Raw genomic sequence first — 18,542 nt, 5'->3', positions numbered from 1 at the left:
AATCTCACCCACAAGAATCTCCATCGAGGCACTCCCAAAGGGGCACCTGGCTGGCTTCATCAGTAAATCACGCACCTTTTGGGCTTGGGGTTGTGAGTTCAAGCCCGAAGCCCCACATTGAGTATGGAGATTATTTAAAAACTAAAATCTTTAGGGGCGCCTGGGTGGGTGGCTCAGTTGGTTAAGTTCCAACTTTGGCTCAGGTCATGATGTCACAGTTCATGAGTTCAAGCCCCAAGTCCAGCTCCATGCTGATGGTGAGGATCCTGCTTGGGATTGTCTCTCTCTCTCCTCCTCTCTCTGCCCTTTCCCTATGTTCTCTCTCTCTCAACAGTAAGTAACCTTTAAAATAAACAAAAGTAAATCTTTAACGGGGTTAAGATGGTTAAGTGTCCAACTCAGTGGTTAAGCATCCAACTCCTGATCTTAGCTTGGATCTTGATCTTGGGGTCATGAGTTCAAGCTTTATGTTGGGCTCCGTGGTGGGCGTGAAGCTTACTTAAAATAAATAAATAAGTAAATAAAATTAAAAAAAAAGCAAAGCCCAAATTCATAGATCCTGAGAACAGATTGGTGAGTGAAAGGGGTCAAAAGGTCCAAAGTAGAGTCATAAAATAAATAAGTCCTGATGATGTAATGTACCGTGTGGTGCCTATAGTTAACAATACTGTAATCTATACTGGAAAGTTGCTAAGAGAGTAGATCTTAAAAGTTGTCATCACAAGGAAAGAAAACTGTGACTATGTGTGAAGATGGATGTTAACTAGACCTCTTGTGGTAATCATTGTGCAATATACACAGATATCGAATCATCACATTATACACTTCAACTAATATAGTGTTCTATGTCAATTACATCTCAATTCAAAAAAAAAAAGTGAAGGCAAAAAAGAGACATTTTCAGATTTACAAAAGCTGAACCAGAAGACCCACACCCAATGAAATTGTAAAATGACATCCTTTGAGCAGCAGAAAAATAATCCTAGAAGAAATCTGGATTCACAAAAGGAATGAGGAGCATCAGAAATAGTAGAAATTGTAGGGGCGCCTGGGTGGCTCAGTCAGTTAGGCGCCCAACTCTTGGTTCCAGCTCAGGTCATGATCTCACGGCTCGTCAGTTTGAGCCCACATCAGGCTCCATGCTCACAGCACAGAGCCTGCCTGAGATTCTCTCTCTCCCTCTCTCTCTCTGCCCCTCCTCTGCTCTTTTTGTCTCTCAAAATAAATAAACTTAGATATAGGGGCACTTGGCTGGCTCAGTCAGTAGACCACATGACTCTTGATCTCTGGGTTGTGACCGAGCCACACGTTGGATATGGAGATTATATAAAAATTTAAAAATTCAAACAAATAGTAGACATATGGATATATATGTACGTATATATATATACACATATATATGTATATATATATGTGTGTATATATATATATATATACACACATATATATGTATATATATGTGTGTGTATATATATATATATATATATATACACGTATGACTTATTTTCTTATTATTTAAGTACCTTTCAAAGATAATTGATTTTTTTCAAAAAAAAGAATACTATACTGTGGAGGTTAAAATACATATAAAAGTTAAATACATCACAATGATAGCATAGAGGCCAGGAGAGGTGAAATGGAAGTCTACAGTTGCAAGGTTTTTATACTATGTATGATGTGGTGTAATGCTTCTCAGAAGCAGACTGAGATAGGTTAAAGTTGAATGCTATAAACCCTAAAGCAACTACACACACACACTGAGAGAGGTATAGCTTATAAGTCAACAAAGGAGAAAAAAAAGCATAAAAAAATACCTCCAACAACAGGCATAAGAAGGGACGCCTGGGTGGCTCAGTCAATTAAGCGTCTGACTTCAGCTCAGGTCATGCTCTCAAGTTCATGAGTTCAAGCCCCATGTCTGGCTCTGTGCTGACAGCTCAGAGCCTGAAGCCCACTTAGGGTTCTGTCTCCCTCATTCTGCTCCTCCCCAACTCACGCTTGCTAGTGTGTGCACTCTCTCTCTGTCTCTCTCTCTCTCTCTCTCTCAAAATAAACATAAAATATTTAAATAAATAAATAACCTTAAAGCGGTGCCTGGGTGGCCCCTTCGGTTAAGCATCCAAATTCAGCTCAGGTCATGATGTTGCGGTTCACGAGTTCAAGCCCTAGTCGGCTCTGTGCTGACAGCTGGAGCCTGCTTCAGATTCTGTCTTTCTCTTTCTCTCTCTCTCTGCTGCTCCTCCTCCTGTGCTCTTCCTTTCTCCCTCTCTCACAAAAATAAAGCATTTAAATAAATAAAATGAAATGAAATCTTAAAAGAAAAAAACTCTTTATGTATATATGTACATATGTCTCCTGCTGGTTTTCCTCTGGAAGAATGTGACTCATACAACAGGCAGGTTTACTTATGCAACCGAACAAGTCAAGGTTGGGTATTAATTCCCTCAAGGTTTGCTCCATACCCACTCCCTCTACAAACTAACCTGTACCTTCACTCATCTTCATTTTCTTCTTTCTTAAGGTTTCCTGCCCCAACAGCTACGTAAAACATCCTCCCCAATCTCCTGCGAGACCTTGTTCCATCAGTTCCCTCTTTCCTGAATCCTCAGCCTCTTCCTCCCTCTGACTCCTTCTTCGTCATATAAACATGCTCATGTCTCCCCTGTCTAGGAAAAAAACCCAATCTCTTTTTCCTTACATCTCCCATAACTGTGACTAGCCTATTTTCTGGCTTTCTGGAGCCAGACATCTTGGAATATTCAAGTCTTGCTGCCTGTATTTCCTCATTTCCCATTCATTCCTTAGCCAACTGCAGCCTGGTTTCAGCTTCCCCCAATCCCCCGAAGCTCTTTCAGGATTATTCGTGACCTTCTGATTGCCAAAGGCAAGGAATCTCAAGTCCGTCTTTTTCTTCCTTAGGTGGCAATAACCGCTCCATGAAATTTCTCTCTTGCCCCTGAGTGCATTCCCTCCCCGGCCCCTCCCATCTCTTTTCTCTAACCAATTCCTCTTTGGTATTCTCCAGTCCTCTGACGCCAGCCTTCTTCTCATTTTATATGCCCACAGTTTTCCCACGTGACTTCTTCCACATATCCATCACTGGAAGTCCATTGTCTCTGTGCTTGTGACTCCTGAATCTTAGGCTTACCTGAAAGCTGTATCCAAGCCTTTATTGCTAAATAGTCCTCTGTGTAATGTTGGGTCTCCATCAGGATGTGCCACAGATATGTCAAAATGCAACAGGTCCTTGGGGCAGCTGTCTGGCTCAGTCAGTTAAGCGTCTGACTCTTGATTTCGGCTCAGGTCATAATCTCAGGTTTGTGAGATCGAGCCTTGCATAAAACTCTGCACTAGTGGCACGGACCCTGCTTGGGATTCTCTCTCTCTCGCTTCCCTGCTACTGCACTCCCTTGCTCTCTTTCTCTCTCTTCCTCCCTCTCAAAATAAATAAGTATTATTTAAAAATGCAACAGGTCCAAAAGCTAATTTCTTCTCCTGTAGTCCTCATCTTAGAGAGGATCTCTCTCTTCCCAGTTGCCCATACTAGACATGATAGTTTTCTAGACTCTCCTCTTTCACTCACCCTCATGTGTTCTTTTATCAAGTTGAGTCTTCAAATGTCTCAAATCTCTCAAATTCCTCCCTCTCTTTTTTTCATCACATCACTGCCTTTGTTCAGACATCCATCATTTCTGATCTAGACCTAGTCTCTTAACTATTATCTCATCCTGCTTCACCATCAATCCATTTTCCCCACTTATACAAGAAAAGATGATTTTCGTATAAATCTTATCAATCCCCTGGGTGAAATCTTGGTTCAGTGGCTTCTTGTAGCCCATAAAATAAAGTTTCAACAGTTTAGCATGGCATGCATGGTCCCTGCCTTTCCGTGAGACTTCGTCTGTACCCAGTTGAACTTTGCATTTTAACTGTACAATTGTCGTTGTAATGTGTTCATATTTCTGCATAGGCTGTGGCCTGAGCCCATTATTGTGCCCCTATCATACACGCACATGGGTACGCTCACACACACACACACACATGCCCCTTCCTTCACCAAGTCTTCCCTTTGACTAGAGGAAAAGAAACAATTCTTCAGTGGTCTTTGTATTCCCAAGCACCTAGCAGAGAGCATTTGATAAACATATGATTAGCTCAATTTAGTAATTTTAGAACTTTATAAGGAAAGGAAAATTTTCTTTAAATAAAATCTTTTACAAAAGCCTAATATGTCAACTACACAAAAGCCGGGAATCCCATGACTTTGTCCTCTTCTGCGGCAGCTGCCTGTCAGGTGCCAGCGACTTCAGTGGCTCAGGGTGAGACCCGCTGGTGCAAAGCTGATCCTGAAGTTGACCAGGTATCTGATGTGTCAGATTCAGCCGCACAAGGGAAAGAAGTCCTGACACGTGCTACCACGTGGATGAACCTTGAAAATACGCTAAATGGGAGAAGCCAGACACAAAAGACCACACTGCTGTACAATTCCATCTACATGAAATGCCCGGAACAGGGAAATCCATAGAGACAGAAAGTAGATGGGTGGTTACGAGGGGCTGGGGGAGAGGAATGGGGAGCGACTGCTTAATGGGGATGGGATTTCTTTCTGAGCTGATGACGAAATTCTGGCATTAGCGGTGATAGTTGCACAATCTGTGAATGTACTAAAAACGTCAGAAATGGCACACTTGATTTTTAAAAAAAATTTTTTTCAACGTTTTTTTTATTTTTGGGACAGAGAGAGACAGAGCATGAAAGGGGGAGGGGCAGAGAGAGAGGGAGACACAGAATCGGAAACAGGCTCCAAGCTCTGAGCCATCAGCCCAGAGCCCCACGCGGGGCTCGACGCGGGGCTCGACGCGGGGCTCGACGCGGGGCTCGACGCGGGGCTCGAACTCACGGACCGCGAGATCGTGACCTGGCTGAAGTCGGACGCTTAACCGACTGCGCCACCCAGGCGCCCCAAGAAATGGCACACTTTAAAAGGTCGAATATTGGGGCACCCGGATGGCTCAGTCGGTGAAGTGGCTGACTATGGATTTCAGCTCAGGTTATGATCTCACCGTTGTGAAATCGAGCCCCACTTTGGGCTCTGCACTGAGTGTGGAGGCTGCTTGGGATTCTCTCTGTCTCTGTCTCTCTTCTCTCTGCCCCTCCGCTGCTCATGCTGTCTCTCAAATAAACTTAAATAAATAAATAGATAGATAAATAAATAAATAAATAAATGGGTGAATTTTATGTACTTTATATCTCAAAACAAATTACTCTGACATGATACTCCATCCCATGGAATTCTTTGAGAGAAATAAAGGAATTGTTCTAAAAACTCTCTAGGCATGAGTTTGTTTTTGTAATGTTAATATTTCTTCCTCAAATTACATGTAAACAATTGTTATCTTTGTCTCATTGGGAAGAGATGTGACTCTGGCATTCCCCATGATGTGAATAAGTCTTTGGGGAGCAATGAGTGACTTCCCTCACCCCCAACCACCACCACCAAAAGGCAAAAACAAAACACTGTGGTAATTTTAAGACTGGGCACTAGAGTCCCAAGAATTATTTCCAAAGCAACTTTATATCCTTGCTGAATCTATCCAGCCACTCTGTTGCTTCCCCTGAATGGTAACCAACCCCCGACGTTCATGGAAACCCACCATGGACATCTATCCCTCTTGGAATGCCCATTTTTGAGGATGGTATTGGCAGAGTAGACGCCGTTGAGGAGGTAGCGGCTTCCTAGGGAAAGAAGCCCAATTCTGAGCGAGCTGAGCTAAGCAGGGAGCATCAGTGCTTATGGGCAAAGGTGGGGAGGAACCAGGCTGGAGTAAGAGACAGATTTCTTGACACAAACTTAGGCCAAGCTTCAGGAGTCAGGTGGATTCTGAGAGAGCACGAAAGAAAATGGCCCAGGCCACCCAGAGACAGCAAGTGGGTTAATGCCAAGAGAGCCAGGTGACAGCCTTTTGGTGGGGAGACACTATCTCAAGGGAGACATGGTCTAGAGAGTTGGACATCTGGGGTTTGGGCAGTAAGCTAGGCCGCACTCTCAGGCTTGGAACCCCAGTTTGGATAAACTAGTGTCAGGAGCTATCCTTGAAAAAAAAGAGTTGGAGCAAGACAGAATCTTTCCTCTTCTCGATAAACTATGAAGAAAAGCCCAAGACATTACACCTCTCTCTCTCCCTCCCACTCTGCACCAGAAAGACGTCCAACAGATAGCCAGAAAGGAGATTCACACATCCACAGCCAGAGTCAGGAGGCGGGTCCCAGCTGCACACACCCACATACACTCCAGCGTCAGCTATGTCCTTTTATTATTATTTTTATTGAACCCTGTAGGTGCGGTTGGTGGTAAGGTAGTTCTCACAGCCCCACTGCAGTGCCTGGCCCAGGGCAAGGCTGCGGTTCAGCAACTGCCACAGTCGCTGGGATAGACGTCCCAGTGCAGGCCGATGGCATTGATGAGGGCACCAGATCGGCCGCTGATGAAGCGTAGCACGGTGTTGGGGTACAAGGGGACAGCATTGAAACTCGTGCCTGTGTCTTTCCCAAAAGGCAGGTACCGGCCCTTGTCAGTCACAAAGACGAGCTTCCTCAGGTAGTACTTGTACTTGCCAGACACCTGGATCACTGACTCCCCGGGGTGCAGGAAAATCTCCTCCAGGTCTCCCTGGGTGCCACCCACATAGTCGCTCCACACCTTGCCATAGCGCACCTGGAGGCTGGGTGGGGGGTGGTGAGGGAGGGAAGACTGAGCAGGGTGACTGGAATTGAGGACCTCTTGGCCTACAAGCCGAGAGACCTGCAAATTGGTGGCAGAGATGACAGGTCCCCTGCCAGTCCCAAGGTGTGTGAGGGATGAGGGAGCCCTTGAGGTCCTACTGGAAAATTCAACTCCTTTTGCCGACAGGCTCGGAGAGGATAAGTAGCTTGGCCGGAGCCCCCCGGACAGTGGTAGAGTTCACTTTGAAATCTAGGTTCCGGCTGTGCCCCCAACCCCTACGTGAAAGAAGCAGATGGGCCTTTCTGGACGGCTTTCATGAGGGAAGAGACCCTGTTGCCCCAGGATCAGAAGGATACATGTTTTGGGGAGAGGCGTCAGCCAAGATGGAGGATGCCCGAGGGGACCTACACCTCAGGTGGGGCCAACGTAGCCAGCTTCCCAGCACCTCAGTGGCTGTGCTACAGATTCGCCTGAGGACATGCACGCTGGGGGCTGTAGGGCTGTAGCAGCACCGGCCTCAGACCCCAGCCTCCTGATACCTTTCACATCCCAAGTTATCCCTGGGACTTGTTGACTGAAACAGAGGTGACCCAAAGTGACTGAGAACTTTCCAGTGTGGTAAGATCAGAGAGGATCCCCAAACCACAGACACACAAAGAATCTTACCCTACGATGTAGTATCTGTTGACCCGGATACGGATGGCGGTGATGGGACCCTCCAGCTGGTAACCAGAATGGGAGAATCGCTCGCCTCCACCACCTCCATACTCTCCATTGTAGGAGGAGGACCTAGCCTGAACTGGAGGGGACAGTAGGCGTCAGAAGGAGAGATCTCAAGAGCTCCAGTCCCTCCTCACCACTCCTACACCTCCCACAACTCGACGCCCACCACCCCAAGCCAGCCCCTGCGAGCCTTGGCTACCGGCAGAGCAGGAAGCTGCCTTCCCATGACGCTAATACTGGCCTCCTGGCCTCTCACTTACTGGCATTGGCCGAGGCTGATGCGCAGACAAGGGCAAGAAGAGCAATGGTCAACATTCTGGGGCTGGAGGGGAAAGAAAGCAGAACGTCAATGTTCATTCACCCTGTTTCCTTTGGACTTCATTTAGCCAGGCTTCCCTGGTCTAGACCTCCAACTGAGTCTTGGCCCTCTTTGTCCCTCAACTCAGACCTAACTGACCCAGTCTTGGGCTCAGAAAGGATTGCCCCTAGTCTCTAGTCCTGCTCCTGGCAGGTGCGGTGTCCTTAACCCCTCTGTCCTCCCTGGTCTCGAGGTAGCTGACCCCCTTGTTCCATCCTGAGTCAGAAGATCAATCCTAAGCCTCTGTCTGGACCAACCCGTGTAAGTCCAGGTCCCTCCCGGCACAAAGCAGGAAAAGAGTTTCAAAGAAGTGGAGGCCATCTCCAAACCATAGAGATGGTTGAGTTTACCAAACCAGGATTCTGAGCAAAACCTAACTGCAACCTGCCTGTGATACACGGGCCCGGCTTGGGGGATATCCGGGGCAGAGTTTAAATTCCTAGCTTCAGCCAGGTCTCAAATCAGAAGGAAAGGAGCATTTTAGGGGTGCGTCTTTGTGTCACCCGGGCAGTGAGGGTGATTATAGACGAGACTGCCAATACCAGCATCAGAACAGTTGAGAAACTGCACCACGAGTTTGGACCACAGCTCAAGATATCAGCTTCCAGATGCCTGGTCTATTTGTCATCATTCTTTCTCCACTAACACAAATCTGGCTGTGTCGATACCCCGAGCATCCCAGGTATCTCCAGTCTTTCCTCTGAGACCCAGATATCTTTGCACCTCCCTCAGATGCCCCAGGTACCTGCCACACAGGTCTCCCCTGCCACTCACTCCAGGCAGTCCAGCTCTGCTTCAATTCCCCCCTAACTCAAATCTAGCCAATACTTTCACCCCTTAGCTCAGGCCTCTGTCACCCCTCACCTGGCAGTTCCAGGTGCAAAGTAACCCCCCTGAGACTTCCAGATCTTTTATATCAGGTCCAAGCCTTCCCCCTGCTCTTTATCGTGTGAACTTCACCTCCTGAGCAAACATGATCAGCCTCATGGGGTCAGTTGTCAGAGTGGTGTCCTCTTTAGGCCAAGGCCCGGGTATCAGGATGGACAGAATAAACTTGAGGAAACAGTCACCAATGGAAGAGCCAGCAGCTTTGGGTGGCCAAAGTTACTAATTTCTTCTGGGTGTAGTCTAAGGTTGTCACTCCCCTATTTGGGTGTTCTACAGGTGCTCCTACCTGCAATCTGTCATCTCTCAGGAGAAACATTGTCCTCATTGTCCTACATTTGAAATCTAAACTCTCGTGGGAAGGGATGATACACCCTATGCCCTGTACTTAGGAGTGTCTACTATTTTCCAGCCATTTTTTTTCTTCCTCTTTCCTGTTATTTTATATGAAAAAAATCCAAACATACAGAAAAATTGAAAGAAATGTACAGTGAACACTCATACGCACACCATGTAGATTCTACCATGGTTAATATTTTGCCATACTTGGCTTTTTTTCCCCCATCTATCCATCCTCAATCTGCCAGACTGTTTACAAAACTTTTCTGAGAAGGGTAATGTGTTGCTGCAGGTGGACAACTAACACCTGTCGATCTCCCTCCTGAGAGACAGGCAGTCAGGCCAATAGGCATGTGGGACACTGAGGAAGTAACGGTACACGGTTCCTCCCTTGGGGGAAGTTCTGGGCTCAAGGCCCTCGGGGCTCCTGGGAGCCATGGCTGAATCTTCTGGGGGATAAAGCCCACACGGGGCAACAGCTCCTTCCCATAGGTTAGCTTGATGTCATAGATTTCTTCTCTTCTGAGGCTCTTCTCTTCCACCCAAGTCTCTAGGATAACCTCCTGAGTCCTACTTCTTGACTCCTCTAGGATTGGCTCTTTGACCCTCTGAGTCAGTGGGCCCTCCCAAGCAGAGAGATGGGTGGAGCCCAGGGAAGAGCTGGAGTCATTAGCTTTGGTGATTAATGACTAGTAGCTGGACACATAGAGTATCCACCCCTCATAGACCATCTAGGACTGAGGACTCCTCCCAGGAAAGCCAGGGAGCTTCAACCTAAGGAGCCAGAAATAGGACAGGGCTCTTGGCCTGGAGATTCCGGGAGCAAGGAGGGCAGCCAAGGTTGCATTGTTTGATCTCTGCTTCAAATTCAAAACAAGCGTGTCCTGGTGAGATAACTTCCTCATTCAGTTGTTTTGTTTTGTCTCTCTTGTCCTCTCTGGTTTTCTTTCTTTCCTACTTCTCTCTTTCTGTTTGTCTTGATCTTTCCCCATCATCTCCTGCTCTAAGGGTTGTTCTTTGTATTCACTGTCTCCATACCTTTTTCCTTTTGCCTCTTCTCTCTGTCTCTTCTCCTCCCCCAAGCTCTCTCTCTAATTCTCTCCTCTGTCTCCTCTTACTACTGTCTGTCTTTCGTCTTCCTCATGAAGAGTATATCCCACAGGATGGAACCAAACACTGGATATCAAAGATGGCAGCTCAGGGGCACCCAGATGGCTCAGGTGGTTGAGCATCTGACTTCATCAGCTGAGTTCATGATCTCACCGCTCGTGTGGTCAAGCCCCGCATCGGGCTTTGTGCTGACAGTTCAGAGCCTGGAGCCTGCTTTGGATTCTGTATCTCCCTTTCTCTTTCTCTGCCATCCCCCACTTGTATGTATGCTGTCTCTCTCAAAATTAAATAAGCATTTTTAAAAAACAGAAGTCACTGTTTCTTTGAGTCTATATTTCTGCATTTGGAACATGAGAAGTTAAAAGACTCAAGATCAACCAAAATCCTCAAGGACAGTGCTTTTTATTTATTTTTTTTAAATTTTTTTTAATGTTTATTTATTTTTGAGACAGGGAGAGACAGCATGAACGGGGGAGGGTCAGAGAGAGAGGGAGACACAGAATCCGAAACAGGCTCCAGGCTCCGAGCCGTCAGCACAGAGCTCAAACTCACGGACCGTGAGATCATGACCTGAGCCGAAGTCGGATGCCTAACCGACTGAGCCACCCAGGTGCCCCGGGACAGTGCTTTTTAAACTGTAGGTCTTAACTCACTAGTGGACCACAAAATCATCTTAACGGCTCAAGACCAACATATTTTTTAAGTTTATTATTTTTTTTGGTAATCTCTATACCCAACGTGGGGCTCGAACCTATGACCCCTAGAACAGCCAGGTGCCCCAAGACCAACATTTTTTTTTTTAATTTGAAAGAGTGAGTCGGGGAGAGGGGTAGGGGGGAGAGAGAGAGAATCTTAAGCAAGCTCCATGCTTAGTGCAAAGCCAGACTCGGGGCTTAATCCCACGACCCTGAGATCATGACCTGAGCCAAAACCAAATCGGATGCTCAACCAACTGAGCCACCCAGGTGCCCCAAGATCAACACATTTGAAAAGTGAAATAAAGAAAGTAAGAGCATCACATGTAACAAGACTAAATACTATTTCCTAAAATACTGTTTCAGTCAAATACTCTATACTGCATGTACTGACTCACAATATAAAAGGTTCTTCCCTATTCTGAACTGCTGTTAAAAAAAAAATCCTTGAAAAAAAACCTACCTCTCTCAAAGGGTAAGATTTTTATTTTTTTAATGTTTATTTATTTTTGAAAGAGAGGGAGAGAGAGAGAGAGAGAGAGAGTGTGTGTGTGTGTGTGTGTGTGTGTATGAGTGGGGGAGGGGCAGAGAGCGAGGGGGACACAGAATCCGAAACAGGCTCCAGGCTGTGAACAGTCAGCACAGAGCCCAACACGGGGTTCAAACTCACTGACCACCAGGTCATGATCTGAGCCAAAGTCAGACACTTAACCGACTGAGCCACCCAGGAACCCCAGCAAGAGGCTTGTCTTAAAGCTTGGTTCGTGCCCTTCCTCCATGATCCTCGAACTTCAGTTTGTTCATCTGCGATAGGAGATAATGAGTCTAACCAATTTGTGTCAAGCCCCTGGCACAGATCTAGCACACATAAGTACTGAGTAAATGTTTATTTTTTTCTCTCTCTTCAATTCTCACAAAATATGGTCTTTCTTTTTCATTTCTTTCAGATAAAGTTGATGAGGGCAGGCCTTGTCTTTCTCATCTGCAGTTAGCTTTATTTTTATGGTTTAGCTTAGTTCAGATCCTGGAGATCTTTGTCAAATGCATCATACAACTTGACACAAGAATTGTTTTAATGTTTATTTCTTTATTTTTGAGAGAGAGAGAGAGAGAGAGAACGAGTGGAGGAGGGGCAGAGAGAGAGGGAGACAGAGAATCAGAAGCAGGCTCCGCACTATCAGCACAGAGTCTGATTTGGGCTCGAATTCACAAACTGTGAGATCATGACCTGCGCCAAAGTCAGACACTTAACCGACTGAGCCACCCAGGCGCCCCCTTGCAAAAAGAATTTTTTTAAGTTTATGCTTTTTTTTTTTAGTAATCTCCATACCCATCATGGGGCTTTGAACTTCTGACCCTGAGATTAAGAGTCACATGCTTGGCCTACTGAGCCGGCCAAGCACCCCTCAAAGAAAGATATTTGTGTAGGTTGATTTGGACAACTAAAGTTAAAGTCACTTGGAAACCTGTTTTATATATATATATACACATATATATATATATATGTATATATATATATGTGTGTATATATATATATATACACACACACACACATATTGTTTATTTTTTTTTTTTTTTTTTTTTAATTTTTTTTTTTCAACGTTTATTTATTTTGGGGACAGAGAGAGACAGAGCATGAACGGGGGAGGGGCAGAGAGAGAGGGAGACACAGAATAGGAATCAGGCTCCAGGCTCTGAGCCATCAGCCCAGAGCCCGACGCGGGGCTCGAACTCACGGACCGCGAGATCGTGACCTGGCTGAAGTCGGACGCTTAACCGACTGCGCCACCCAGGCGCCCATATTGTTTATTTTTAAGACAGACGCGGGGTGGAGTGTTTGAGAGGTGCACAGACAGGGCTGGACTCAGAAGCTGGGTGCCTGGGGCAAGGTATTTCATTTCTCTCTGCTTTTGTTCTCGTCTGAAAACACACACATCAACAAAAAGGCGATAATTTTGCCTACCTCCTCAGGTTGCTGTGGTTATGATATAGTTAATGGAAGTAAAGTTCCAGAACACCGCCTGATGCCAAGGAAGTTCTCTGTTTCTCATGGTCTAAGGAGTGGCTCCATCCTGTGGAAATAAGAGAATCATAAAATTCCTAAATGCCCCTCATGTTTTAGTTGTAAACCTAAATCACATTTTCCTAGCCTTCCATACATTTGCTAACATCGGGAGGTTTGGTTTTCCGCCCCCGCCCCCCAATTGAATATGTTGCAGGCAAACTAAAGGTGTGTGTCCGCCTGAGGCCAGACTTGCTGATTTTAGTACTTCTCGACTCTGGCCTTATCATAGCAAGGTTATGAGGATGTCACGCGTCTTCTCTGGTATCATCACCTCATCGTGTCTACGCGTCTTATAAAAGAGTAAGGGCACAATGGTCAAGTAACCGGAGAATACTGATACACAGGCCAAGGTAGCTTGAACTGAACATCAAAAGCACCTACTGAGGGCCCTGGGAAAATGGAAATGAAGTGTCCTGCCCTGGAGGGGCTCACACTCTCCTGAAGGGCAAACCTAATCAAGCTGGTCTTCAGAGTGCAGGGAAGGAGCATAGCTGGACACACAGGGATTCAGTCAAACCCAGAGGAGGGGACAAGGATCCTGGCTGTGGCCAGGAAGTGTGGTCACAGATGCCAGAATTGCACAGTGAAAAGAGAGAAGCGGGCTGAGGCCTGGCTTTGCCGCTTTCTCCTGGCAAATTAAAGTCTCTGAATCTCAGTTTCCTCATTGCAAAAGGAAGGATAAGATCCACTTCAAGGGTTGCTTTACAGGATTAAATGAGACAGAGCAATGTGCTTAGGGGCGCTTGGCTGGCTCAGTTGGTGAAGCATCTGACTCTTGATCTCTGGGTTTGTGACTTCGAGCCTGATGTTGGGTATAGAGATTACTTAATAAGGAAAGAAAAGAAAAGAGAGAGAAGAGAAGAAAAGAGAAGAGAAGAGGGGTTAGTAAATTGCTAGGCACATAGAAGCGCCTTGGCCAGGAGCAGTAGCTTAGGAGGAATAGAGACATTGGAACAAAGTAGGAAGATCAGCACAGAGGATCTGTGGGCCACACCATCCTTCACTGAGGGAAGAAAGTACCAGGGCAGACAGGGCCCACAGGACTGGAGGAAGCCAGTGAGAATCCCCAGGCAAGCCATGCACAGAACCAAGAGTGAGCATGGCCAACCCTACTCTCAGAGGCTGAGAATGAACAAGGCAGAGAGCTCCTGCCTGAAGGCCTCAGCTTTCTGCACAAGAAAGAGAAAGTGTATCCGCTGATGGTTAGAGTCGAGGTTGGGCAAAGCTGGTAGGGAAGGGAGAGAGAGAGAGAGAGCGAGTTGCCCAGATCCACATGACAGCATGACTGAGGGACCAGGTGGAGGTGGGGGCACTACACGTGGTCAGTTGTGTGATTTTCTCCAATGTGGCTCACCAACCTGTTAACAGGACAAAAGGAAAGTAGTTGTACTGGTTCCAGGCAGAAGCTTTATGAGGAAGGTGTTGGGGGGGGGGGGGGTGGGGACAAGGCTGGCAAATGCCAGGAAGAGAGTGGTTGGAACAATACAGCACAAAGTCGAGGTTATAGAGGAAGTGGAGTGAGATTGGGTAGGGCTGGTCAGGAGGGGACTCCAGGATGTGGGCTCCAGGAAAAGAAGTACAATGGGATGGACCAACAGGTGGAGTGGGAGAAGAGGGAGGGAGGCTCAGAGCCCGGGGGAATCTGATGGTTGGTATAGAACAATCTTGAGTGGTAACAAGATTTCAGGTGGGTGAACAGATGTGAAGGGACAGATCCTTTAGGGCCTTTCAAAGATGAGCAACAATGCTAGACCAAGATGGAAGGGGACAGAAGTGCTGAATGCCTACTTTAAGAGGTGCTTTATATAAACTATCTAATATTGCCCTCCAACAACCCTTCAAGTTGGGAATTCGTGAAAAAATGGAAATCGAATAGATTGCCAAGGGTCTCAACAGCTGTGGAGCCAGGAACCTCAGATTTAATCCCAGGGCTGCCTGGTTCCAAAGCCCGGATTCTTTCCACCTTCCCCGATTTCCCCACACAGGTGGCACTTGGGACCTTTCTAATTCATTCTTATCATTTTTTAAAGTTTATTTTTTTAAATCATCTCTAATACCCAACGTGGGGCTTGAACTCACGACCCTGAGATCAAGACTTGCATGTTCCTCTGACTGAGCCAGCCAGGCACCCCCAATCTTATCATTTTTCACAGCTCTCAAGGTTGGAATCTCTGACTCTCGGGATCCTGAGCAGCCGGTAGGTGCCACCCAGCAGGCCCTGAGCAGTGATAAAATGCTCCTGAGCTCAGCCCTGTGTTTATCCCCTGTCTGGCAGCAAGATAGCTCTGGGTGAGGGCTGGGACTCTCAGCAGGGTGGACCCCACTGCAGAGGGGGTGAGGGTGAAGGGAAGAACAACCGGAAGTGCCTGGACCTTTCTGTTGAAACTCTGAAGGCGTTTCTTATGACTGACCTTCTCAGTAAGTCATTCATTCAGCAGCAGGAGGTTGGAGACGGTCAGATCTGGGTTCCGATTCAGCTCTGGGACTTGAGTTGTGTGACTTTGGATGACAACAACCAACTTTCTCAGTTGACCCAGAATTAAAGTGTTTTCTGGGATGTAGAACTTCAAGTGCTAAAACCAGGACGGTCCCGGGTGCCTGGCTGGTTCATCAGTAGACCATGTGGCTCTCGATCTTGGGGTCATGAGTTCAAGCCCCACGTTGGGCATAGAGCTTACATTTTAAAACGAATGAATGAATGAATAAATGAATGAATAAAAATAAGGATGGCCCCAGGCACAATGGGAATGGTTGGTCACCCCGGTTGGGCTACTCAATCCTCCTAAGTCTCAGTTTCCAAGTATAAAATGTGGTCATAGGCTGTCTGCTTCTCTGCTCCTCACCACCTGGGGTTGTGCCTTTCAGAGAACACAAGAGCAGAGAACACGATTTAATTCCGTCTGGCCAGGAGATGTTGGCTGACAGGTTGGCTGTATGCTCCTTCATCCACTGAAGCCGCTGAAGCCTCCTTCTGAAGTGCAAAGCAACTTTTTTTTAAATGTCTATTTTTGAGAGAGACAGAGTGTGAGCAGGGGAGGGGCAGAGAGAGAGGGAGACACAGAATCCGGAGCAGGCTCCAGGCTCTGAGCTGTCAGCACAGAGCCCAACATGGGGCTCAAACTCACAGAACACAAGATCATGACCTGAGCTGAAGTCAGACACTTAATCCGCTGAGCCACCCACGCGCCCCTGCAAAGCAACGTTTTACTGACATTCTGCTTGGAGACCTCAGACTGTAGCTCATGTTGTGACACGGACACCAAGTCATGAGCTCCTCTACTTGCCCCCCTCCCCTACTGTTCCTGGCTACTCCCTCTTGTCGCCAGGGGAGCGTGGCAAGATCCGAGCACACCATGCTCCACAGGCAGGGGTGAGACAAGGGTTGGGTGTGCGTGGATGAAGGCAGCTTGAAACACAAAACCTAGAACTCTGGTCACAGTATCATTGCATAAGAAGAGGTCTTTAGGCTTCAGCCAGGACGGGTGGCATGAGCATGGAAGGACCGCAGCCATCTTCTTGAAGGGTTGTCTTCCCTCATGCCTGTTGACGGTCGATTCTCCTCTTGCCTGAGGTTGGTGGCCTCCACACGTTTCCTAGAAGCCAAGTGCACGGTGGACCCAACACGGTGCAGGAAGAAGTTGTGGAACCGTTGCTGCTGTCGGAGGGTGGGCCCGGAGCAGAGAGTAAGGAGAGGTGGATGAACTCAGCAGTTGTAACTTTGGTCACCCACACTTCCTCAAAAAGGTGAACACAGTGTTGCCATCCGACTGTGAGGTCTGACTCCCAGCTATAGACCCAAGAGAAACTGAAAACATGTCCACACAAAAACCTATACATGACTGTTCACAGCAGCATTACTTGCAATAACCAAGAAGCAGAAACAATCCACGTGTCCCTCGACTGATGGATGGATAAAAATGCAGTATAGACATACACTAAAATATTCAGCTTTTGTACAAAAAAAAAAAGAATGAAGTACTGGGGTGGCTCAGCTGGTTGAGCGCCTGGCTCATGGCTTCAGCTCGGGTCATGATCTCATGGTTTGTGGGATCGAGGCCCGTGTCTGGCTCTGTGCTGACAGTGTGGAGCCTGCTTGGGATTCTCTCTCTCCTCTCTCTTTGTATCTCCCCCAACAGTCTCTCTCTCAACATAAATAAACATTAAAAAAAAAAAAGGAAGAATGAGGTACTGATTCATTAAGCATGGATGAAGCCTGAAAACATTATGTGAAGTGAAAGCTGCCAGGCACAAAAGGCTGCAGGTTATGTGATTTCATTGATATGAAATGTCCAGAAGAGGCAAATGCATAGACACAGAAAACAGACAGTTGTTGGCGCACCTGGTGGCTCAGTCAGCTGAGCATCCAACGTCAGCTCGGGTCATGATCTGGCAGCTCACGGGTTGGAGACCCACATCCAGCTTTGCGCTGACAGCGTGAAGCCTGCTTTGGATTCTCTGTCTCCCCCTCTCTCTGCCCCTCGCCTGCTCCGTCTCTCTCTTTCTCTTTCTCTCTCTCTTTCAAAAATAAACATTTAGAAGTATTTTGAAAAAAGAAAACAGTGTTGCCAAGGTCTGGGGGAGGAGGGAATGGGGAGTGACCGCTAATGGGTACAGGGTTTCTTTCTGGGGTGATGAAAACGTCCTGAAATTAGATAGTGGTGATGGTTGCGCAATCTTATGAATATATTAAAACCCACTACTACTGTACTGGGTGAACTTCATAGCACGTGAAGTTCAATGGAAATAATAATAAACGCAGTTTGGCCACTGAGTCCTGTGCATGTACAAAGTACAGCAGTGGAGTGATGCCTTCAGGCTCCTGTTGATACCCTTTGGCATTGGGATGGGGTGTTAGAAGATGGGTGGGTTTGGATGGGGATGAGTCTCCCGCACCCAGGCTACAAGTGGATCCTCCAATTGGATCACCAGTGGTTAACTGCCCATGGAGGTAGTAAGACTCTTGTGATGAATGGGGCTGTGACAGCCAAGTATGTTGTGGAGGGGATGAAGCTTAACATTTTCTTGAGACCACCCATCTCCACCAGAATCAGATTAAGAATCTTCGTACGGGCAGGCCCATTTCGTGTAGGAATTGGGAAAATTGTAGCAGCCCCTTGGGCCCTCCTTTCTCCTGGGAACATCTGGTGGGCGGCCATGTATCACAGGGTGTGGGGTCAGATGCTGGCTACAGAAAGCCTCAGTATAGAATGGACCTCAGTGACTTTCCAAGTGGCATCACGGCAGAGAAAAGGGACCCACGTGCCATTCACAAGTGGCCATGTGGGAAGTCGCCCCTACACATACTTAGCTTCCTTGAGATCGTTCTGGTCCCCTTACCTTCTTTTTTTTTCTTATTCTTTTTTTTAAGTTTATTTATTTATTTTGAGAGAGAGAGAGAGAGAGAGAGAGGGAAAACAAGTGGGGAGGGGCAGAGAGAGAGAATTCCTAGCAGTCTCCACACTGTCAGTGAGGAGCCTGATGCGGGGCTCAAACTCACGAACTGTGAGATCACGACCTGAGCCAAAGTCAGACACTCAAGCGACTAAGCCACCCAGGTACCCCAGGTCCCTTTATCTTCTGATGGGGCCTGTGAGCTTTGGCTGCAGAGAACTGTTAAGGTATACAGGTGGCTAGAGTGGACAG

The 18,542-nt window shown here is 47.0% G+C and overlaps 2 protein-coding genes across 3 annotated transcripts in view; one reads left to right on the top strand and one right to left on the bottom strand.

Moving 5' to 3' along the window:
• Positions 1-18,542, top strand: part of CE3H16orf54 (chromosome E3 C16orf54 homolog) — a 55,912-nt gene that overhangs the window by 32,695 nt on the left and 4,675 nt on the right. The window lies entirely within an intron of this gene.
• On the bottom strand, positions 6,297-8,638 carry LOC123589331 (zymogen granule membrane protein 16). The gene is made up of 4 exons (XM_045461289.1): positions 8,551-8,638; positions 7,708-7,769; positions 7,391-7,523; positions 6,297-6,722 (listed from the first exon to the last, which is right to left on the bottom strand). The coding sequence occupies exons 2-4, from the start codon at positions 7,760-7,762 to the stop codon at positions 6,407-6,409; spliced, it is 504 nt and encodes a 167-aa protein (XP_045317245.1). The 5' UTR covers positions 7,763-7,769; positions 8,551-8,638; the 3' UTR covers positions 6,297-6,406.

The sequence above is a fragment of the Leopardus geoffroyi genome, chromosome E3 (genome assembly GCF_018350155.1).
Source record: "Leopardus geoffroyi isolate Oge1 chromosome E3, O.geoffroyi_Oge1_pat1.0, whole genome shotgun sequence".
Lineage (NCBI taxonomy): Eukaryota > Metazoa > Chordata > Mammalia > Carnivora > Felidae > Leopardus > Leopardus geoffroyi.
This window is presented reverse-complemented; position numbering and strand designations above follow the sequence as displayed.